This window comes from Spermophilus citellus (assembly GCF_964194105.1).
Source record: "Spermophilus citellus genome assembly, chromosome: 18".
NCBI lineage: Eukaryota > Metazoa > Chordata > Mammalia > Rodentia > Sciuridae > Spermophilus > Spermophilus citellus.
In genome coordinates, this window is record NC_138200.1 from 63,251,731 (window position 1) to 63,276,015 (window position 24,285).

The 24,285-nt window shown below is 40.0% G+C and overlaps 1 protein-coding gene across 2 annotated transcripts in view; it reads right to left on the minus strand.

The window, feature by feature from the left end:
• Window positions 1–22,653, minus strand: part of LOC308637074 (uncharacterized protein C16orf46) — a 32,033-nt gene extending 9,380 nt beyond the window's left edge. The window contains exons 1-3 of one of the 2 annotated variants that reach the window (XM_081273121.1): window positions 22,516–22,653; window positions 6,983–7,227; window positions 2,992–5,101 (exon numbers count right to left, since the gene is read on the minus strand). In XM_081273121.1, coding sequence (XP_081129247.1) covers window positions 4,094–5,101; window positions 6,983–7,192 — 1,218 coding nt within the window. In that variant the 5' untranslated portion in view covers window positions 7,193–7,227; window positions 22,516–22,653 and the 3' untranslated portion in view covers window positions 2,992–4,093. Of the gene's footprint in view, window positions 1–2,991; window positions 5,102–6,982; window positions 7,228–22,515 lie in introns of those variants that run through there. The other variant, XR_014019546.1, reaches the window with a different exon arrangement.
• Between the last annotated feature and the right edge of the window lie 1,632 nt (window positions 22,654–24,285).

Genomic DNA, 24,285 nt, shown 5'->3' on the forward strand with positions numbered 1-24,285 from the left:
ACAGAAAGAATTGTTCACCATTTTGAGTCTTTAATAAGGTTTGTGGGCAAGTCAACTGCACTAAAATGACAGAAAGAACCTCAGGTATTAATCCCCTCAAATGGGCAAAAGCAGCAATGACCATTGACAGAGCCGGGGTGGAAAAAAAAAAAAAAAGCCTCCTAGTAGTTCCCAGCTTTGGGCACAGTTTAGCTTGTAATGAAGAGCTCAGTCTCTGGCTCTGCTCCTGGCTCATGGTTTGCCTGGCAGACAGTGTTCAAGGATGGAACAAAGGATGGTCCTTGGCTACTATGGGTCAAAAAGCCCCATTTCTTCCTTCCCTGGCTTGCTTTCAGTAACCCTGAAGCTACAACCGCAAGGCAGCACTGAACATGAGCCCCAGATGTGCAGCCTGAAGTTGTACTTGCTTGGCCAGTGGGGCCAAAGTGAGATGACCTGGGCTCTGTGGTCTCTCTGGGCCCTGAAACTTCTGTACTTGGAGGAAGAGATTGAAAGCAAATTTGATTCTGGGTTCAAATCATTGTATAGCATGGTCTTTGAAGTAATGATTTGAATAAGATACGATTTAAAAGTAGTGAAGGTCTTCTAAAGTAGTCAAAGGCTTGTCCAAATATAGCCAGGCCTTATTCTCATTTATAGCCTTCCCATTATCCTTCAAGAGTGGCACCTCAAGCCAGGTGTGGTGGCCCACTCCTGTAATCCTAGAAACTTGTGAAGCTGAAGCAGGAAGATCACAGTTCAACTCCAGCCTTTGTAACTTAGTGATACTGTCTCAAAAAATAAAAAGGACTGGGGATGTGGCTCCATATTAGGGACTGCTCCTGAGTTCAATCCCCAGCACCGCCCCCCCCCCAAAAAAAAAATAGTGATGCTCCAATGGGGCTGAAGCATAGGTAGCTCAGGGGTAGAACATTTGCCTAGCATTATGTGAGGTGCTGGGTTCCATCCCCAGAACTGCCAAAAAAAAAGTCAACCTTGCCTCACCAGATCTCAGCAGCCACAGCAGGCCTCAACCCCCAGCTTGCCCATGAGTGACCTCAGGCTCTGTGGGAATCCTGTATGTGATGCTGCCAAAATTTCACTTGATCGAGTTTGAAAGTTTCAAGAAATTTTTACTAATAACTAAAATTAATAGAACAAGGAATGACACACAAGCTCTGTTCTTGGTTTGGAGAGGACTAGAGGAACCAAACCTGAGATTGTCCCCTCAAGAGAGGCCACTGACACCTGCATTTAACATTCTTCAGTTCTTAAAACAGAGTGTCCCCTAGAAATTTGGTCAGCGATGCAGATCCCAATGGGAAGGTATATTCTTTTCAACATTTTGCCTTTATCTAGCTAGACTGAGACAGCAATGGACTAGTTTAGATGTCCTGAGCTAATCCGAACAAAAACTGGGCCAAGGCCTGGAGTGACTTCATCCCCAGAGAAACAAGATAAGCCTGGGCTGCAGAGAAGATTCTGAGGGGAAGTTATTAGGTACTTGAATAACTTCCTAAGCCAAGAGACACCAAATGCAAAACATTCTTAATCTATTCACAAAGGAATCTTCTAGTCAATATTTTGTTAGACAAAATAATTATCTGTTCAGAAAGGATACCTCAAATCTTGTTGTTGTGGGTGGGTGCTGGAGATTGAATCCAGGGCCTCAAACATGTGAAGCATGCACTGTGCCAATGAGCCAGATCCCTGTCCCTCAATAAATCATCAGTAATTTTGAGCTTTTCCTTTGTTAAGACTGACCCTCCTCTTAGTGCTAAATTATTATATAGGACTCAGTGATAAAGCACATGCCTAGCATGCATGAGGCTCTGGATTCAGTTCCTGACATCACACACAAAAAATGTACCTATACACACATCATATTATACATATATATCTCTACACATAAGTATAAATACATACACATACATAAACACATACACTCCATATCATGTTTTCATCAAAATCTACAATTTTTTTGGCACTGGGAATTTAGCCCCAGGGCACTCTACCACTGAGAGCTACATGCCCAGCCCTTTTTATTTTTTATTCCGAAACAGGATCTCACAAAGTTACCCAGGCTGGCCCCAAACTTGAGATCCTCCTGCCTCAGCTTCCTAAGTCACTGGGATTACAAGTATATGCCACTGCACCCAAATCTGTAGAATTTACAACTCTTATCTGAATGGAAAACTTTTTCCTAAAATTACAAAACCCCACTGTAACCTAGATTAGTGTTTTAAAACTGCCTTAAGGTCTCAAATCCCAGCAACTCAGGAGGCTGAGACAGGAGGATTGCAAATTCAAAGCCAGCCTTAGCAACTCAGGAAGTCCCTGAGCAACTTAGCAAGACCCTGTCTCAAAATAAATAAAAAGCAGGCTGGGGATGTAGCTCAGTGGTTAAGTGTCCCTAGGGTCAATCCCTAGTACCATTTAAAAAAAATTTTTTTCAAAAGGTAAGTACTCTAGGCTGAGCAGGTAAGGCCTCTGGACCCTCACTCCTGCTGGGGGTCACCATCTCCTGTCACATGATTCCAACAGTTCTACATATTGAGCTTATTGACTAATCTGCTGCTTTAGAAAGGGGATTCTACAGTCACTGACTTAGAGGAGCAGATGCCAGAGCCACAAGGCCTAATACCCCACTGTCCAGAAACATGGGGAATGGACCTCCTCAGGGGGACACAACCAAGCCTATGAGGAAGTGCAAATGACCTTCTAATGTTGGCTGTGCTATTCAAGCATTTCTGGTGTCTCTTAAAAATCAACACAACAAAGCACATCGGGCTAACAGTCAACACGTTGCAAATGTTTACAAATACAATCATACACTGTTCACTCCATTCTTTAGGAGATGGAAAGTCCAGAATCCAGGCACAACCTGCCTTAAGCAAGTCAAGCTATGTAATTCCAAAGGAGCTTCATGGTTATTCACATAAAAAATGGTTAGACCATTTGTCTACATAACATCACTTGTCATTAAAAATAAAACTTTTTATAATGTTTTATTTATATACAATCTCAAAAAATATGCACTGGGGTAATAAGAAAGCAAAGGCAGGATGGGGGAAAAGTAACAGCTTATTCCCTACATGTCTAGGGTTGAGGGTTCCCAAGCATCAGCATCAGGTCAGGGATGACAATGACTTTCTTTTGTAAATGGATAATTATTCTTAAACCTGCTCCTCAGACTGGATTTTGTGCAACTCCGGCCAAAACATGATGCAAGGATATGATACCTTGGACACCAGGATCGTCACATGGACACAGGCTGAAATTTCCTATGAAAACAGAACTTCAGATCTTTGTTACAAAAGAAAATGAGTGGAGAAGATAATGCTAATTGAAGTTAGCCAACCCCCCAAAAACAAATGCCAAATGTTTTCTCTGATATAAAAGAGGGCTGATTCATAGTAGGGTAGGGAGTGGGAGAGCATGGAGGAATGGACAATCTCTGGATAGGGCAGAGGGGAAGGGAGGGGGCAGGGGATTAGCAAGGATGGTGGAATGTGATGGACATCATTATCCAAAGTAATGCATGAAGACACAAATTGGTGTCAACATACTTTATATACAACCAGAGATATGAAAAATTGTGCTGTATATAATAAGAATTGTAATGCATTCTACATTTATTTTTTTAAAAAATCAATTTAAAAAATTGGAAAAAAAAAGAAAATGAAGCAGTAGACAGATACTGACTGCTTATTCAAAAGATCAGAAAGCAATTTAATCTGAGCCAACCCAGGATACATAGCTTAAGGCACTGGGGTGGGACAGAATAAGTCCCTGCCAAATAGCTCTTGGGCTGGCACAAGGACAGTAGAGGGAGGCACTTTGAATTGTCCACCTTCCCCATGACTTCCACTGGGCACAGAGAAGTAAAGTAGGTAGAGGTGGGGGCTGGTACTGCCAATTTTCATTTTATAAATGGATTAGCAGCAGAGGTAGGTAACATGGGATTTTAGAGAATAAATCCAAACACACCCAAAGAAGTTCAATTTCCTCTGGTTCTACTACAAAAAAAAGAAAAGAAAGGATATGAAGGGAGGAGGAGATAGACAAATTAATTTCAAGCAGTGATTATTTTAAGGACTTCTATTGTGACAAGTCAGAGGAATCTGTGAGTGGAAATGGGGATAACAACTCTGCTCACTGTGAGGGACGGCAAGAGGTGTCTTGGGAACATTTCGGTCTCCAGCATTCGGGGTCGGTTTTCCTGCCTGGCCCCTGGAAGAACATGCTTTTGGGTGTTTCTGGGTGGTCTCAGCTCCTTGGCTCTGAATTTGGCTTTGTAGCTTTGCACTTCCCGTTTCTGTAAAAGCTGTAAGGTTGCAAGGTAGTGAACTGGGCTGGGGTTGGAAGGGCCCAGCGGGCTCTCCTCAGGTAGGAAAGGCCAATGCAGGCAGCACTGCTCAATATCAGCCAGCGGGGATGTCCAGAGCGCTGGGGAAGGGAAAGGTGGCGTGTCGTGGACCTTCAGCTTGGCCACCTCAAGGGGTCTTTTCTCATCTTTCCCATCCACTGTTTTCAATCCATGTACACAAGCCACACACTCATCCTTCTCCACACTCGGCACCTTGTCTTCCAGTTGCCAAGTCACGCTCTTACTCTTCTTACCCAGAATTTCCAAGCCGCTTGAGGGTGAAGGTTTTAAGGGAGGCAGAACTAGTAGGGCCTTGGAAGTCAAGGAGTCAGAGATGGAAAGCCCTCTGTTGGCACCTCCACTTAGATTCCCTGTGGCCTTGCCACTATTAGTCTCGAGGGTGGCCCAGTCTTCCACGCACCATATAAACTCCTTGATTTGCAGGCTTTTTTTTTCTCCATGAACATAGGAGGGAAAGCAAATTTTGTTAACCTCCCTGGACGTGGTGGTAGGACGTTGATAGGACCCCTGACTCTGGAGGGTACTGCTCCTATTCTTCTCAAGGCCCCCCTCAGCCACAGCCCCTGCTTCCAATTTCCCGGTCTCTGTGGGAGGGCTGGCTTCCAGACTCGCTTGGGCAAGGCTGATGCAGAATAAGCAGCTGCTATTGGCACTTTCTCCTACCCTCGCCTTTTTTAGTTTCTTCCTCGGCCACATGCAGGCAGTTGGAGAAACCTTTCCCCAGCCTTTGACCTGCAAATAAACCAGCATATTACTTCTCAAGCCAAATTACCCAACAAAGATGCCCCAATTTTAGCCACATCCCCGTTTTGGCAGTCTTATTTGAACCAATTTACCATTGAGCTACATTCTCAGCCCTTTTTATGTTTTTATTTTGAGACAGGGTCTCACTCAATTGCATAGGACCTCATTAAATTGCTGAAATTGATCTTTTTTTTTTTTTTTTTTTAAAGAGAGAGTGAGAGAGGAGAGAGAGTGTGAGAGAAAGAATTTTTAATATTTATTTTTTAGTTCTCGGCGGACACAACATCTTTGTTGCTATGTGGTGCTGAGGATCGAACCCGGGCCGCACGCATGCCAGGCGAGCGCGCTACCGCTTGAGCCACATCCCCAGCCCTGAAATTGATCTTGAACTTGCAATCCTCCTGCCTTGTCACTGGGATTACAGGTATTTCACCATGCCCAGCCCAATTTTATCTTAAAACTGACTCACCTTAAAAAAAAAAAAAAAAATCTTTTAATACCTATTTTAGCCTCACACTGAGCAATAATATTTATAATAGTATATGTTAATTCTAAATGCTAGCAATAGTATCTTTTAATACTAAAACAGTAGGCAATAATATTTGTAAATGGACACTTTGATAAGCAGACTATTTCTTTTCAGAAAAAGTTTGAGGTTGGCCTCAGCAACTTAGCAAGACCCTCTCTCAAAATACTAATAAAAGGACTGAGGATGTACAAAGCACCTCTTGGTTCGATTCCCAGTAATGATTAAAAAAAAAGAACTAATAAATAAACTGTTCATTTTTATTCCACTTCCAAGCATTTAAATGTGAAGAAACACTGTTCCCTGGATAAGTTGGAAGGATAGTAACAAGCAGAGGCCCATCCTGGGTGCACAAGAGCCCTGTGAGCCTACCTGTGCCCAAACCTCTAGTCCCCTGGCTAACCTAGCTAGAGAGATCTCTGTTAAAATAGGGGTACCATTATAAACCCAGTGACTCAGGAGGCTAAGGCAGGAGGATTCAAAGCTCAGCCTGGGATACCGAGCAAGAACCTTAAGCAATGTAGTGGGATGCTGTCTTAAAAATAAGAAAGCCTTGGGCTAGGGTTGTGGCTCAGTAGTAGAGTGCTTGCCTAGCATGTGTGAGGTACTGTGTTCAATTCTCAGCACCACATATAAATAAATATAAAAAATAAAGATCCACTGACAACTAAACAATATTTTAAAAAAGAAAGGCTGAGGATGCAGTCAGTGGTAAAGTGCCATTGGGTTCAATCTCCAGTATCAAAAAAATAAGAAAGTGGGGTTTTCCAGGTAAAAAATAAAACCACATTTGCAATATACTTAATGCTAAATAAATTAAGTGCTGTTTCTCTGAATTTCTCTGAAATTTACTGAGTGTCCTGTATTTCTAGTTACTAAACCTGGCAACCTCACATTTAACCTTGGATTTGACCAGTCTCCTTTCAGTTTTAACTTTAGGATTCCACTCTTGATTCTAAGAACACATGAAGAACAAACACACAGGATTCTACATAGAACCACAAGCACAGGCTCTCCAGGTCTCTTGGGGAGCTTAGCATAGTAGTGAGCAACAAGCCTGCCTTGCCCAATGACTGGCTGATGACTTCTGGCACATTATTTCACTTTTGGGGTATGGCTACTAAGAAGTGAATGAACAAATGTACCAGGAGCACTAAGTCCTGAGCTAGCCACATACTAAGTGGCCACATACACCAAAATGGCACTGCTGTTGTCACGAGTGATTCTGCCTCTGTTCCAAGGCTCCACAGTTCATCCACTGCCCGTGCTGTGGGAACAGTCACAACTTTGGGGAAATGGCCTGCATGGAATACTGACATGACCCAGCGCAAGACAACACTCACGGCTTCTTCCCAGCCAGTGCCCATAACCAACTTGGTGGCTCTTTCATCGTCTTCAAGCGTAATATCACTGATGTTGAGAAGAGAACACACATAATTCTTTTCACTCTTTCCATCTGGACAAGTGAAGGTTAGTTCGGTTTCTTCTGTGCTTTGAATTTCATTATTTTCATTATTTTCTAAATGAGTCTCACTTTCCTGATAGAGATCCATTACTTGGATGGTTGATAATAGTTTTTAACATCTTCCTGCAATTTGAAAATGCAGATTGCACTTAATTTTCAATATTCATTTTTAAAGCAATTCAGTAACTCGGGTGAAATATCTTTTAGGCATTCAGGAAAAGACTAAGGACAAATAAAATCATCCATTGCCAACTACTGACATTATGAAAGATAAAACTAATTTTAATTAAATACCAATGAATGTAATTAAAGCTAAAGTTAGGAATGAAGAAAAGATGGCAGGAAAACCTTAGTACTGGCTGTCTCTTGTGATGGGGCAAAGAGTACATTACGATACAGAGGTTCCAGCATCCTGATACTGCGCTCCACGCTGGTCCAAACAGTACTGTGCTGACACTGAGAGAAGAGTATGATATGTGATTATCTACTCCCACCTGCCACCTCCTCCCTTTCCCCACATACCTCCATACTGGCTTCGACATCCCTAAGCTTCTGAGGAAGCTGGCAAAGCAGTGTTCATTAAGTTCATTCCCCTTCCCAAACTTCTACCCATATGTCCCCACTCTACTAGTGCTAGCGAAGGAAAGAAGAAAGAAAGGCAAAACAAGTGTTGGAAAGGATATACAGAAATCAGGGCCTTCATGCATTGCTGGTCGGGATGAAAAATTGTTTTTGAAAATGTTCAGAAAACAGTTTGACAACCCCTTACTAAGTGAAGCGAAATTATTATGAAACCCAACAATAGCTCAATGGTAAAGTTTATCCCACATGTGCAAGGCCCTGGGCTCAATCCCTAGCACTGAAGTTCTGACACATACCACATGCTACAATATGGATGAACCTTGAAAACATCATGCTGAGTGAAAGAAGACAAACTCAAAAGGCCACATGTTGCATGAATCCAGTGATATAAATTATCCAGGATTAGATAAATTCACAGACAAAAAGATGAAGGTTGCTAGGGGAATGAGAAGCGGAAAAATTGGAAGTCAGGGGGCTTCTTTTTGGAGTGATAAAAATGTTCTAGAATTAGACAATGATGAGAGTTGCACAAGACTGAGTTACCAAAAACTACCTGTAAATGACGCCTTTTTAAAATTTTTTCAATCAAAATGTATTACAGGGGTGGGAGTGCAGTTCAGTGGTAGAATACTTCCTTACCATGCGCAAGGCCTTGGGTTCAATTCCCAGCAAAACACACACACACACACACATCTGACAAAATGAATTACAGAATTTTTTTCACAGACTGACAGGTCAAAGATATTCTCTTTGTCCTGCTAGTCACAAAAGAAAAAATGTATAGTCCTAGGAGCTGCTTATGTCATTTCAGTACATAAGGGACCAAATGGACTATAAGAGGAATCAGCCCGAGTAAGGCTGAAATGCAAAGGAGAATAAAGAACTGGAAAGAAATCAAGCCAGCCGTGGCTTCTTCTAAAGAAAGAAACATCTACTGAACCAACCTTCCAGAACGTAACAACTAAGACAATGAACAAAATAAAGAAAATAATCCCAAAGACACTAGAGAGTATGAAAAAGCAGGAGGACTCTGGAGGGGGGTCTAGCCTTGGAAAAAGGAAATGGGCTGAGTTCATTTCATGTTTTCTACAGGTTTTTGGTGTCTGAAGATAGGCATTGTCTTGAAGAACCAAGGGACAGGGTTCAGGAAAACTAAAGCAAATGGAAAGGGGAGTGAGGGAAATTCTAGAAGGGAGAGAAATGTCCCTTTTAGAGTATAGGGTATCCTTAAATTCTCTGCAGAAATTCTGCTCAAAGCTCTGGCTGAGCCCTGAACTATACAGGCACGGTTCACATTCCAAGCGGCCCAGATAAGAACTGAACAGAAATTTCTGTTGCTACCCTCCTGCAGTATAAATGGAGTATACAGTTTAGGTCCAGGCAAAATAACTGCCAGATTTTTAAAAATTAATATTTCAGAGAAATATTATAAAATCCGGAGTTGCTACAGTGTATGCCCAAGACTTAGTCCAAAACAACAGGACACATAGAGAAACAAAATGTGACTTCCCCTGAGATGACCCAGTTGTGGAAATTAGCAGACAGGATTGAGTGTATGGGAACACACAGGCTGTTGGGGTTGAACACAGGGCCTGGCATGTGCTATTCATGTGCTTTTTCACTGAGCTAGCAGACAGGCTTTTAAAACAGTTACTGTGACTGTTTTCAAGGACATAAATGAAAATATATTCAAATTGGAAATGTAGTAGAGAAATGGAAACCATTTATTAAAAATAAAAACACAAAGCCCAGGTATAGTTGCTCATGACTATAATCCCAGCAACTCGGAGGCCAAGGCAGGAGTATCACAAATTTGTGGTCAGCCTCAACAACTGAATAAGACTCTCAGCAACTTAGTGAGACCCTGTCTCAAATTTTTTAAAATTGAAAAAGGCAGGAGATGTAGTTCAGTGGTAAAGCAAAGTACCCCTGGTTCAACCCCCAGTACTGGAAAACAGAAAGGGGAAAGGGGAGGAAAGGAAAGGAAAGAAGAAAAGAAAATGAAAACGCCAAATTTTAAAAATATAAAATTCAAAGAAAAATTAATAGCACATTATTAATGACAACCCTAAACATGACAGGAGTCAATAGAAATCACGTAATGTGAAAAACACAAAGAGAAAGAGTTATAAAATGAACAGAGAGCCAGGTGCAGTGGCTGGTTCTTGGGAGGTTCAAGCAGGAGGCTCCGAAGTTCAAGGCCAGCCTGGGCAACTTAGTATCTCAAAGTAAGAAGTAAAGAGTTAGGGATGTGACTCAGTGGTAAAGTGCCCCTGAAGTTAAAAAAAAAAAAAAAAAAAGTTTAAAATACATATAAATTGTATTTTAAGAGAACAGGGCAGAAATACTTTCTGAAAACATAACTTATGGCTGAAATTTTCCAAATATGTTAAAAGCTATTACAGACATAAGTTCCATGGATCCAAGAAGGATAAATACAAAGAAAACCATACCTAGCCACATTGAGAGTCAAATTTCTGAAAAACCAAAGATAAAAAAATCCCCCAAATAGAGAAAAATTTCACATCACATACACGAAATAATAATACATGACTTCTAACTTCTCATCAAAAACAACAGAAGCCACAGAGAGTGGAATGACTTCATTAAAATGCCAACTGTCATGTATAACTAATTAAAACATTTTAAAAATTAAAAAAAAGTTTTAAAAATGGCAAAAGAAAATAGACAGGTCACACAAAACTCATAACCAGTGAAAATACCCTAAAGAATGAAGATACTATCAGAGGCTGGGGCTGTGGCTCAGTGGTAGAACACAGGCCTAGCATATGTGAGGCACTGGATTTGACCCCCAGCACCACATAAAAATAAAAAATAAATAAAATAAAGGTGAAAAAAAAGTCTAAAAGAAAAAATGAAGGGAATATCAGGTGCAGTAGCACACATCTAGTAATCTCAACTATTCAAGAGGCTGAGGCAGGAGGATTCCAAGTTCGAGATCAACCTGGGCAACTTGGCAAAACCCTACCTCAAAATAAAAATTTAAAAAAGGGCTGAGGTTACTCCTGAGTTCAATCCCCCATGCCTCTAGTGGAGAAAAAAAAAAAAAAAGAGGAGGCAAAATACACATTTCTGGATAAACAAAAAACAGAGAATTAGTTTCAAGAAGCAAACTTACACTATAAGAAAGTGAACAGAATTGTAATATTATGTGAAATTCTTGAAGGAATAAAGAAAGCCAGAAATTACAAATACAATGGAAAACACAGAAGCCTCTTTTTCCTCTTAATTTCTTCAAAATACATTTGACTATTTAAGACAAAATTTAAAACTTCCTATTATAGGATTTATGATGTAAACAGCTATAGTTCATAAAACAAAGGATGGTAGTGGGAAACAAATACAATTTCAAGGATTTTATATGTTGCAATAAAGTTGTACAATACTAATTCTAAGCAGAATAAAAAATAAAGATGTATATTATAATCCCTAGAGCAGTGGTTATGAACTGAGATCGATGTGGTCCTTTAGGGGACATGGGGTAATATTTGGAGACACTGTAGTTGTCACAAGTGGGGCCATCTAATAGGTAGCAGCCAGCAAATACTACTAAACATCCTAGAGTGCATAAGGCAGGCACCCACAATGTCAATAACACTGAGACTGTGATGACGATGACAGGAAAGATACTATCCTTAGTGGACATTTTTCCAGGTTGGAAAATGAGACTTGGCATTGATAATTCTAATCAAAGGGTTAGGGAAAGTTTTGATCCTGACTGGAGCAGAATCTGGTGTCACATAGCCTAATAGTTCCAATCCTATTTGCTAGCTGTGTGATCATGAACAAGTTACTTTTCTGGATCTGTCTGGCCATCTATAAAAGGGGAATGGTCACATCACCCTCCCTCAGACAGAGGGGCCCTTTTGGGACTAATGAGCAGTGAAAATTAACTCAAAAATCTATGCAGAGACCATCAATGGTCTAGCCTGAGTGCTGCAGAGCAGCCACATCTTCCCAGGGAAGTGTTTATGAGGAGACCAATGGCCCTGGGGATTCACACCTTGCTTTCTCTTACCCAAACATGATTCCTGCCCAAAAACCATTTTTTTCATTTTCTGTTGAGATAGAGATCAGTACTTATTACAACAAATCTGTTTAATTACTATGTGGCTTTTTCATATAGGCTTAAAGTGGCATATTAATGGTAATAAAGTTCTGTTTACCTTTGGAAGGGCAAGTATCTTCGGACAATATACTCATTTCCAATATGATATAAAGGGAAATGAACATAATGTAAAAGGAAAAAATGCTGTAAGTGACTAAAAGCTAAAAGCATGTATTTATAAATAGAAAGATGATTAAATAAGACAGATTGTGCTAACCAGCTGGATCCATTCACATTTTAAAGTTTCACTTCAGACACTGCCGGCCCCAAGAAGCTTCTACAAGCACACTCATACCTTGTTCTGTTCCAAATTACAAACGCATGTGTACCAGGGAACCTCCATAGACTAATGAACATAGACTTAACAAGTGTACAGTTAGAAAGAAAATGTCCTCTCAGTGGTTGAAAGCAAGGTGTAAGTCCCCAGTGATATGTCTTAAAAGCAAAGTCATTTATTAAATAGTGAAATAAGTTTAAGCTTGAGGTTAATGTAGAAAAGGCACAGATGCTGTTTAGGAGAGATTAAGTACGGTTAGGATGTACAGATCAATAAGAAGAATGTTCTGTGCTTGGATTATCTTCACTGACAAGGTGCTTACTACTTAGCCTGTTCCAATGACAAATTTCTCTAATTTATTGGTCTCAAACTAGCGGGGGTTTTGTTTTTCATTTTGTTTTATTTTGTTGTGTTTTGGTAGTGGAGATTGAACCCACGGGTTCTTTACCATTGAACTACATCACAAGTCCTTATTTTGAGACACGGTCTTGCTAAATTGCCAAGACTGGCCTCAAACTTGCAATCCTAAAAGAAAATAAAAATAACTCCAGCCCCCACAATTATACAACCTAGAGATAACCATTGTTAATATTTTGGTGTAGTCTTTCCTTTGTTATTCTATGTTGAAATATATTTTAAAATGTATGCTGTTTTTTTTTAGAAGTGATGTTGTACAAGTTGTTAACCTAATTTTTCACATTATATATTATGAACATATTTCAATGCTGTGGTATTTTTCTATAAAATCTTTTGAATAAATGCATGGGATTAAAAAAAAAAAAAAACTTGCAATCCTCCTGCTTCGGCCTCCCAAGTAGCTGGAATAACAATGCACTCAGCTTGGCTATACTTTGGAATCACAGGGAGCTTTATTTAAAAAAAAAAACAAAACAAAACAAAACAAAACAAAAAAACTGATTTTAAGACCTTAGCCAAAGACTGATTGTAATTGGTCTTGGTGAAGCATAGATACTAGGTTTGTTGTTGTTGTTGTTTGAGACCAAGTCTCCCTATGTTGCCCAGGATGGCCTCAAACTCCTGGGTTCAAGTTAGACTCTCAAGTAGCTTAGATGCATGCCACCACATCTGGCTAGATGATGGGATTTTAAAAAATAACCTACATGATTCTAAAGACCAACAAAGTTAATCAGGCATGGTGACACATGCCTGTAATCTCAGCTACTCAGGAAGCTGAGGCAGGAGAATCCTAAGTTTGACTCTAGTCTAAGCAACTTAGCAAGACTATCTCAAAATAAAATAAAAAGTGCAGCATATATAGCTCAGAGATAAAATGCTCCTAGGTTTGATCCCCAGTAGTAGTAGTAGTAGTAGTAGTAGTAGTAATAATAATAATAAGTTGGAGAATGGCTGCTTGGGTAGAAAATTTTTCCTTAACCTGAACCAACACTGGTTCCCAGGCCCCATCAACATCTTCCACCCAGTGGTCCTTGGTCTGATGCCTCTGAAAATGCCTGCACCAGAATCACAAAGTGGCCTATCAGCACAAAAGGGTTAGGAGTACTCAATCCAGAGACTGCCCACTGTCTCAACATCACAGTAGCCCTATTAAATGGTTCCATGCACCTGCTCTTCTCTCATCCTGGTAACCATCTCCAACTCCTTCAACTACTTCTCATATGTCAAGTGAAAAATCTGAGAAACCATACACAGACAAAGGAAGAACATTATGTTCATTTCCCTTTATATCATATTGGAAATAAGTAGAATGTCCAAAGATACTTACCTGATACGATATCAGGTAAGCCCCTATTCTGCAGCAGAAATTGGTCCCCAATAGGGTACCAGAAGAGAAGTTAGTCACGTTCTATTACCTAGTAGCAAAAGAAATTTAACAATAAAACTTATAGCTCTTACTATATGCCAGGAATGGTTATGAGCACTTTATATATTTGTTATAAATACTGTTATAATAAGCACTTTGCTCATTTAATGGAGAATCATAAGGATCTATATTGACTTTTTTGACATCAGAAAACATAGTAGTGTTTGTCAAAAGGTCAGATTTCTGCACACCAGATCACTGGATGCTACTTCAGACAATCAAGGTATTACACAACTAGAAAACAGTATCAGTGGGGCTGGAGTTGTGACTCAACAGTAAAGTGTTCACCTAGTACATGTGAGGCCCTGAGTTTAATCCTCAGCAACACATAAAAATAAATAAATAAATAAAGGTATTGTGTCCAATTACAACTAAAAAATAAATATAAAAAAGAAAACAGGGTCAGTGGTTTTAATTTTTTAAAAATTCAGTTTGTGTACATAATAGTCTTAATTTCAGTTTTCCTCCTATAAATGTACCATCAAGTTTTATTACAGGTTCTTGTCTTCTATCACAAGTTAACAGATAACAAATAGAAATGTACAAAAAGCATAGACTGACTAAAAGAATAGATCTGCAATTTCTTACTAATTGTATACCATTTTATTTTTATGTTGGATGCAGAAATCTAAATTGATATAATATTTTCTGATAGTAAAATTGTACCTAATTAACAGATTTCAAGGAAATCAAGAGCTCATGCCATTCTACTTCTTGGCTTCCACTGATTCAGTTTGAGAATGACTAATAAAAGGCATACATCAAAGTCCATCAACTGTTTTATATCACATAGAGAAAACTCAAATATCACAGTAAAAGTGGTTCCTGGGGAAATGTATCTGCAGAACTCTAGGATCTGAGCACACGTAGAAAGGCACGCATGTAGGCTAGAAGGTATTAAACTCTATCACACAAGCTACGTTGAGGGACTAGACCCACAAGTACAGAGAAAGTGCTGACTGAGCTCCAGGCTCTGGAGTTCATGTCCAAAGATAAACTGATCAAAGAACTTAAGATATATGGAAATGAAATAGAGAAGGTGAATAACAGTCTAAGAAAAATAGCCTGTGGAAATTCACCATGATCCAGAAAATAGTCTTCTAGAAGCATTTAAACACAGAAACAGAAAGAAAATGATCAGCCAGAGAACTCTAAAAATATCTTATTAACATAAGCCAGATGAGGTAGGAGGTTATGCTATGAGAGGGAATGATGAAACAAAAGTGTCATGAATTCTCTTTATGTGGATGAGTATGAGGACATGAGATTTAACTGTACTACTCTATTCTTATGTGTGAGATTTCCCATAATAAAAAAAAAAAGTTAAGCCATTGTTATCAGAGTGGTTCAAGAAATGAAACATGGAATAATGGTAGAAGCCAGGGTACAATGAATTTTGACCTTAAGCAAACTGAAATAAAGGTGTCACAGGAGAGAGAACACGGTTTGTAGAATTTTAAGTTGGAGTAAAGACCATGAACAAAGACTTACTGGAAAAGAACAGGTGTACACCTAGTCAGATAATAGTGTTTAAGAAGGGAAGTTAACTCCATGAATAATTCCAATTATTCTTAAGTCAGAGTCACAAGGTCTTCTCAATGAATATACTGAACTGCCAAGGAAAGAGCTGGAAATACAGACAGACACTACCATCTGGATCTTTGACACTATGTTAAGATCACTTAGTTTGTAAATGAACCGAAAGGTACAGACTCTTTATGAACACCTCTTTCTTTTACATCTAGCAAAAATGTAAAACCACAATTTTAACACCATAGTCGATCTATAACTTAAGGTACAAAGTGTCTTGCTTCTCAAATGAGCAAAGACTTCTATCAGCTACCAGTCAATAGTAGAGGCACATCAACAGGACACACCTTCTCCCATATATCATATAAAAGTTAAAACCGGAGGGGGGGGGAAAAATCAACATAAACTAAAATAGTGAACATATCTACCATTTACAAATAAATGATGCTGCCCAAAGAAAAACCACTGCAAAAAGAAGACCACTGAACCAAGAACACAAGTTCCAGAAAGGCTAGTAGCTAAAGAGAAGAAACAAGCAGGAAGGGAGTATGGTATGTAGCACAGAGAAGGCCTTTGCTTTTCTCTGTATAAATTGTATTGTTTTAATAAAGAAGGCAATATGATGGTTACTTTACCATGTTAATGAAACCAAAGTTAGAAATGGATCTATAAAATAAATTCAAGTTTTGTTTGCTTATTTTCTTTTTTTATTTCTTTGTTTGTCCTAGATATGACTTGAGCAGACAGGTCCTTTTTGAAAAAGGTGGCCCTGGCAGCCTTACCAGAGCATTACTCAATCTGGCATGGTTACCAGCTCTTGGCCTCAGCTATCTAGTACTAGTCAAGGTAGCTGAGGATATGCTGCAATAACAAGCAGCTCTAATTCTTTTACAATGGTTAAAAAAAAAAAAAGCACAAGTTTATTTCTAACTCATGCTATATGTCCACTGTGTAATATCCAGGACTCAGCTCCACCTTGTCCTCATTCTGGAGGAGGGAGCTTCCATCACTGGAAAACATGGCCAGCCATGATGGGGGAATGTGATGGCATACATGAGAAGGCACAAAGGCTTAGATGTTTCTTCCAGGAAGGAACTCAAGACTTTAGGTCACATGTCATTAGCTGGAACAAAGCACAGGGCACTGCCTAACTTTATAGAGAAGCAGAGATGATATACTTCCTCTTCCATCTCCCAAAAGTGAAAAAAGCCAGGTCTTGGTGACTAGTACTACTATCATCAGCAGTGACAAAGAAGATGACCTACGTGCACTGTGAATATCACTACCTACAATTTGGACTTTTATTACCCTTAAAATAGGGTCCAGAGTCTCTGGGAAAGGGAAGTACTAGATACTGGGACAATAAGACTATGTGCTTAGAACATTATAAGGCTGCTCTTGAAATTTTTTTCATACTCTATATGAAAATACAATGGCTCATAAATAGATCAAAATTTTTATTTTTTTTAAATATTTTTTAGTTGTAAATGGTTCTTTTATTTATTTATGTATGTATGGTGATGAGGATCGAACCCAGGGCCTCACACATGCCTGACAAGTGCTCTACCACTGAGCCACAACTCCAGCCCCTAGATCAAAATTTTTAAAGAAAAACATTTTGAATTATTTGAAGAGAATAAAAAGTGGAGCAAGCAATCACATTACCCAGGTCTAAGACAAAAAGTGATAAAAACAGTACCATGGCATTGATAAAGGAACAGACACAAAGATCAATGGGCCAGAATATGGAGTCCAGAAACACAAAAATGGTTACTTGGTTTTTTACAAAAGCCCAAAAAATAATTACACAGTTACATACAGAGAGGATACCCTTTTCAACTAATGTGTTGCAATAATTGACCACCCATAAGCAAAAATAACACTAATTCAAAATGGATCAAAAATATAAGTATAAGAAAACTACATAGCTTCTAGAAGAAAATTTTCATGACTCTCTGTGATAGGCTAAGTGTGCTTAGAACATGACCCCAAAAGCATGATCCATAAAAGAAAAAGAACAATATATTGGTCTTCATCAAAATTAAGAACTTTTGTTCTGCTGTAGGTTCTGTTAAGAGAATGAAAAGGGCTGGAGTTGTAGCTCAGTGGTAGAGCACTTGTCTAGCACATGTGAGGCACTGGGTTCAATCCTTAGCACCACACAAAAATAAATAAATAAAAATATTGTGCCCAACTACCACTAAAAATACTGAGAGAGAGAGAGAGAGAGAGAGAGAGAGAGAGAGAGAGAGAGAGGGAGGGAGGATGAAAAAAAAAAAACCAAGTTGCAGATTGGGAAAATTTATTTAACAATCATTTATTTGACAAAGGCCTTCTATCCAGAATATGTAAAGAACTCTGCAAACAATGGGGGGGAAATACAAATTAAAATTTAAAAATTAATTTTCCAAGTAAAAAATGGACAAAATACTTTAACAGACACTTCACCAAAAAGGATATTAAGCAAGGTAAATAAGTACATGAAAAGACAGTATTTTCTTAGTCATTAAGAAAATACAAATTAAAACCACTACATTAAGATGGTTAAAATACCACCTACAGCAACCAGAATTTTTATAAAATGCTGGGGGGGGGGGGATGCAAAATGGCATAGCCTCTCCAGAAAACCATTCAGCAACTTCTTATAAAAGAAGACAGACATACTTTCATGATACTACCCAGAATTCCTATTCCTGTTTTTCCATTCTAGAGAAGTGTGCTCATACAAAAATCTGTACACGGGTATTCCAAAAACCCCATCCATAATCATTCTAAACTGGAAAAAACTCAAATGTACCTGAGTGAGTCAAGAGGCAAAGGAATTGTAGTGCACCCATGTAATGGACCACCACTCAGCAATAAGAAGAAACAGACTCTTTATATGTGTAAAACATTCATCAGTCTTAAAGATAGTAAGGTGAGCAAAAGAAGCCAGTCCCAAAAAGTTATGCTGTATGCTGTATAGTATATAGGAGTGCACGTTCCATTCCTATGTCATTCTCTAAAAAAAAAAAAAAATAACTATAGTGATGGTATTGAGATTGGTGTTTATACAAGTTAAAATTCATAAGACCTCTGCAACAAGAATATCACTTTTACTATATAATGATTTTAAAAATAAAAAAAGGAAACCCATAATGAGAGTAACAGCATATTTAACACATTAGTAAAGGTTAAAAATATATTAGCAAATGTAGACAGTTGCTAATAGGAAAGGCATACTTTGGAAACAGTTTGAGTTAAAGATGAAAATTTACATTTGGGGCTAGGGGTGCAGCTTAATGGTAAAGAGCTTACCTAGCAAGTACAATGCCCTGCATTCAACCTCCAGCACCATGAAACAACCAAATAAATAAATACTAATTCCCGAGAGCTCTTTATAAACTATGAAGTGCATATAAATATAACACATTATCCTTACATAACTGTTATTTTATCTGGGAATCTGAGACCTCAAACTGGAAGTGTAAATTTTTATTAGCTGGGGCCCTTAGATATAGACACCGAATCCTCACTGGTCTATAATAAGAAGAGAAAAATTATCAAAGGTTACTAGATGGCCCCAGGGAAGGAGTGTGTCACAGAGCCAGAACTATGAAGCTGTAAGTTTGTTAACAATGCCCAACTACATCACTCAATACAATTAAGTCAGGGATTCAGCTCTCAGAAGACACTTGGAATGGAACCCAACACTCTGCCACCTCCAGCCCTAAGGCATCAAGTGCATCTGCTGTCATCAGAATAGAATTTTCTTTCACTCCACTGCAAAAGACCACTTCTTGTTATTCGTTTGTCACTGCATGTATTGTGAGGATCTAACCGGTGTAAACCAAGTCACATGCTGGAATCCTGGCTCACAAGCGTGAGGGCTGTGAGTGTCCTGTTCTACCTTGAGGTGCATACTCATAATGCAGTAATATCGCCAAAATGTAGGAGGGGCCTTCAGAGATGCTGGGCTGCTACAAGACCAGGCACTCAGCTGAGTCTCATTTCTTAGGAAACTACACTGAAAAAGGTAAGCTCGAGGGAAGGAAGGACAACCAACACTTAACAAGTGCCTAACACCATCACCACAGAATTTCTAGATACTATGATTCAAATTGAGAGATTAGGAAAACAGGGTTTACATGAATGTAGGCAGCATGTAAGAGCTGAGAGCAGTCCCTGGCTGACAATGAGGAATTAAGTGGGAAACTCAGTTCTACAACTGCAAGACACGGAATTCAGTCAACAGTCTGTCTCTGAAGTGGATTCTTCTGCAGGACCTCCAGTTAAGTACCTAGGCTGGCTGACACTTGACTTCAGCCTTGAGAGATCCTAAACAGAGAATGTGGCAAAAACAGAAAACTAATACAATAATAATTCAGCTTAATTATTTCTGCTTAAGTACTACTTAGAGCTCATTACTTTACAAGTATCTTTTTTCATTCCACTAACAATTTCAAGGTAAGAATAATCTTAAAACATCTGCAAGTCTGCAAATTTTGCCCTTTGGTTCTGGGTATTCTTCCCAAATAACAGTCCTGAAAATATCTGAGGTAAGCTATCATTTCTGCAGACACACATCTCAAATTCCTCAACATCTTAAAGATGCACAATTGTGTATCAATATCTTTCTTAAAATGTAGTGCCTGAAAATGAGGGTAATACTTCAAATATGGTCTGACTAGAAGCACTTATTTTGAAACCTAATTCCCTTTGATCTGAAATCTACACCTATTAATTAAATATTAAATACCAGTTAAAAACACACCCAAAAAAAAACAAAAAAATATAGCTAGATTTTTTAAAGCTATATATTTGCCACAATGTCACACACCTATAATCCCGAGGCTGAGGCAGTAGGATCTCAAGTTTGAGGTCAGTCTCAACAACTTTAGATCCTATTTCAAAATTTAAAAGCAAGAATAAAAAAGACTGGGGATATAGCTCAATGGCAAAGCACTCTGGGTTCAATTCCTTGCACCACCACCACCACTAAAAATAAATAAATAAATAAATAGCTATATCCCAATCTCTTTTTATACTGATGATTAAACCCGGGGCACTTAAATCCTCAGCAACATCCCCCCACACTTTTTTTTTTTTTTTTTTTTTTGAGACAAGTTCTCACCAAGTTGCTAGAGCCTCACTAAGTTGCTGGGGCTGGCCTGGAATTTGTGATACTCTTGCCTCAGCCACCTGAGACTCTGGGATTACAGGACTGCACCACCAGGCCCATCTATATCCGAATCTTGATTAACACTAAGAGTGAGGTCAACTACAACTTCAAGATTTTTTTCCCATGAAAGGTTTACAGTCCCAGTCTTCGCTCTATATTCATGCTTTTGTTTTCTCTCCTTCTCTTTCCCTCTCTCTTTCCTTCCTTTTTTCTAGCTAGATATAGCCTCCAAATATATCAGATTTTTATAAAATTTCCCCTTCTTTGTTTTGGACCATCAACTAATCTGCTTAGATAATTTAGAATCTAACTCTGAGATCCTTGAATTTGTACATTCCTTTCTGCTTTAAACTCCTTTAATTTGACCAGCATACCTGCTGTATCTTTTTCATCTACATCACTGATAAAAATGTTGAAAAAGAAAGAAGGGTAACACCCTGTGGATCCCTTCCACTTGAGCATTTACTAATTACTAAACCAGCTACAAATTCACCTCACGACTGCCTGGCCTACACTTCTAAATATCATCTACAGGATTTTAGATCCATTAATTTAGGTAATTCTAACTTAAAAAAAAAAAACTTTACCAAGAGTTGTAGGAGTGTTTCTTTATATTAATCTATTAATTTTCTTATATTTATTGTCTATATGAAGAATGAAGAATAGATTAAGAATTATCAATGCCAAACAACCAGTGGCTACCTATAGTTGAGAAGGACCTTGAAACCTGACCATTGCAGGAAAAAAGTTGTGTGATTGATTAATGATGACTGCACAAAATAAATGAGTGGTAGCGAACATGCCATATTTTACCTTTGTCAATATAGTCAGATTACAATGCCTTACCTTACATTCCTGCACCTGGTTGACACATTCCTAATCTATTAATAGTGGGAAAAATGTTGAAGAGCAAAGAGAAGCCAAAACTCAGGGTATTTAAGTGAAAAGCAGTCTGTAATTCCTCAAAACTCCCTACCACCTTGCCCCAACTCCTCACTGGCTCTACACTCATTGCTTCTAGACCTCATTTTCTTAGAAGCTACAAGTTTGAAGGAACCTTGAATCTACCATTAAAATTTCAGCCAGTCTAATTTCTGTCAGTCTGTATGATGAATGAATAAATATACGAATATAAACACTGTTAGCCAGGATAGAAATTAAGTTTAATATAGGGCTCTGCTTCATGCATATGAACCGATTAAAAAAGCCTGGGCATCCCCTTCTGGTAAGAGATTCTACAGAAAAATGCCAATGGGACTCCAGTCTAACTTACAAATAGTTTTGGAACACAGTAGTTGGGCTTCTGCCCCAAAGTCCTACACATGCACCTCCCAGTTTGCACAATTTGTTCATATTTTCAACTACAAATACTATCTTCCCGTGTAAATTAACTGTGCCTATGCTTATCATATGCCTACGGGGCACAGATGCCGGGATTAATCCTAGACTCCTTCCTAGGAGCGGGGTCTTTGCAACCATCCTCCAGATCTGACCTTTTCTACTCCAACTCCTCCGCCTTTTCGACTCACATCTTTAATTCACTAAGTGCCTACGCGGGACTAACACGGTAAAGCGACGTGCGTCTCCAGAGCTCTCCCACTGCACAGGGGAAAGCACAAGCCAAGACACACAGCCCACGTGGGACCTGACCCGTCAGCTCCCGGCCGGCTGCAGCTCCTCACAGCGCCCGCAGACCCCACTCTCCGCACAGACCCTCCTCCTCCCAGGCCGGCCCGCCTCCTCCGTGCCACTAGACCACCGTCCTTCCTTCACAAGGGCCGGGCTTACCGCACTAGCTCCTCCCCGGACCTCGCCCAGGGCTCCGCCCGCCGCTGGCTCCTCCCACTGCCCCGCCCCTTCTGCGCCGGTCCAGTCCCAGACCGCAGTACCTCTCTTCTGCTTCTCTGCTTGAGGGTCGCTTCCTTGCGAACGGGGCAGGGCTTCTCTCCGCTGCCCGTGGAAGGGTCCGGGGCCTTGCCCCTGGGTCGGGGACGCGGCCGCTCACACCTTCATTAGGGAGTAGGCAGGATGGAAGGCCCCGGAGCAGCTAGTCCCGGCCGGCGGGTTAGAGCGACACAGTTTGTTGCCACCCGGCCGTTGTCCTGGGTTACGGCCGCGCTGGGGGCAGGCCCACTTCTAGTCGCAGCGGAAGTGACGTACAACAAAGCCGGGAGCGTGAGGCGTGCGTGCTCCCGACAGGCTCTGCGCGGCCGCGCGCCTCCCGACTTGTGGAAGGTCCCTGGTTTCCGCGGCGGTAGCCCAGTCGGCTGTGCCAGGTACCCTGCGGCGGTGACTGACAGCCGGGACGTTGGGACCGGCTTCCGGTCAAAAACCCACGCGACCACTGCTCCGGCAGAGAGCTTGCCAACCACTATCGCCGACATTGAGCCGACTATCCGTGTCTTCCAGGGCGTTTGGGAGATGCCAGACGCTTTGCCACCTGTCCCTTCTGGGCGACTCTGCCACTGCCCTTCGGAGAACCTGTGCCTGGGTGATGCAGCCCATGGGAGGGTTCCTTGTTTTTTGTTTGTTTGTTTGTTTTCCTTGACTAAAGCAGTACCAACTGACACTTAACTTCTGGTGACGTGGGCATATAAATGGAAGAAGAGCCACCCTTGAGTGCTTACTCGGCAGTCGGTTGACGACGTTGCAGACCGCCCCTCCGCTGCCCGCCTGTGGCATTGGTGCTTTGGAGCTCTGGAGGGTGCACCCAGGGGCGGGAACCTCTGCCTGGAGTCAGGCTTTGAGCCGTGGGCCGGCGCTCCTGGAGTCTGAGTCCAAGGCCCCTCAGCTTTAGGGCTCCGAAAGCGAATGTCCCTGCCGTGGGGAACATTAGCGTCTAAATCCTCTTTACCACTGAGATTAAAGGCGTTTGGAAAGATAGCCAGGTATTACTGCTTTTGTACAGAATATACAGCAGTATTTTTAAGCTTTGCTTAAAATTTTGTTTTTAGTTGTAGATGGACATAATACCTTTATTTACCTATTTCTATGTGGTGCTGAGGATGGAACCCAGTGCCTCACACGCTAGACAAGCACTCTACCACTGAGCCACAGCCGCAACCTACAGCATTGATTTAAGAACATGTAAAGCTATGGAAATAAATGTTGTGTATGTTACATTATGATGTTGGAACCAAGTACTCTTTTAAAATAACTACTTTTTTAGGGTTTTTTTAATTTAAAATATATATTATATATATATAATATCTATATACACACACACATATATATAAATCTATCACTCTTAAAAGTAATCCAAGGGCTGGGGATGTGGCTCAAGCGGTAGCGCGCTCGCCTGGCATGCGTGCGGCCCGGGTTCGATCCTCAGCACCACATACCAACAAAGATGTTGTGTCCGCCGAGAAATAAATAATAAATAATTCTCTCTCACACTCTTTAAAAAAAAAAAATTAAAAGTAATCCAAGTTCAATAGCAATTTGATACCTATCAATCATCTACTTTAAAATGTCTGAATAACCTAGCTAAACAGTGAATAATCTTCCACTGCTTTTTCTCCTTAAATTTATAACTATTTTTATTCTTTATTCTAACATATTTATAGTCAAGACTTACTTTAAGTAAGTCTGTTATAGCTTTCAGCAACAACAACAAAATATATATATATATATAAATTGAAAAGGAAACAATTTTCCTA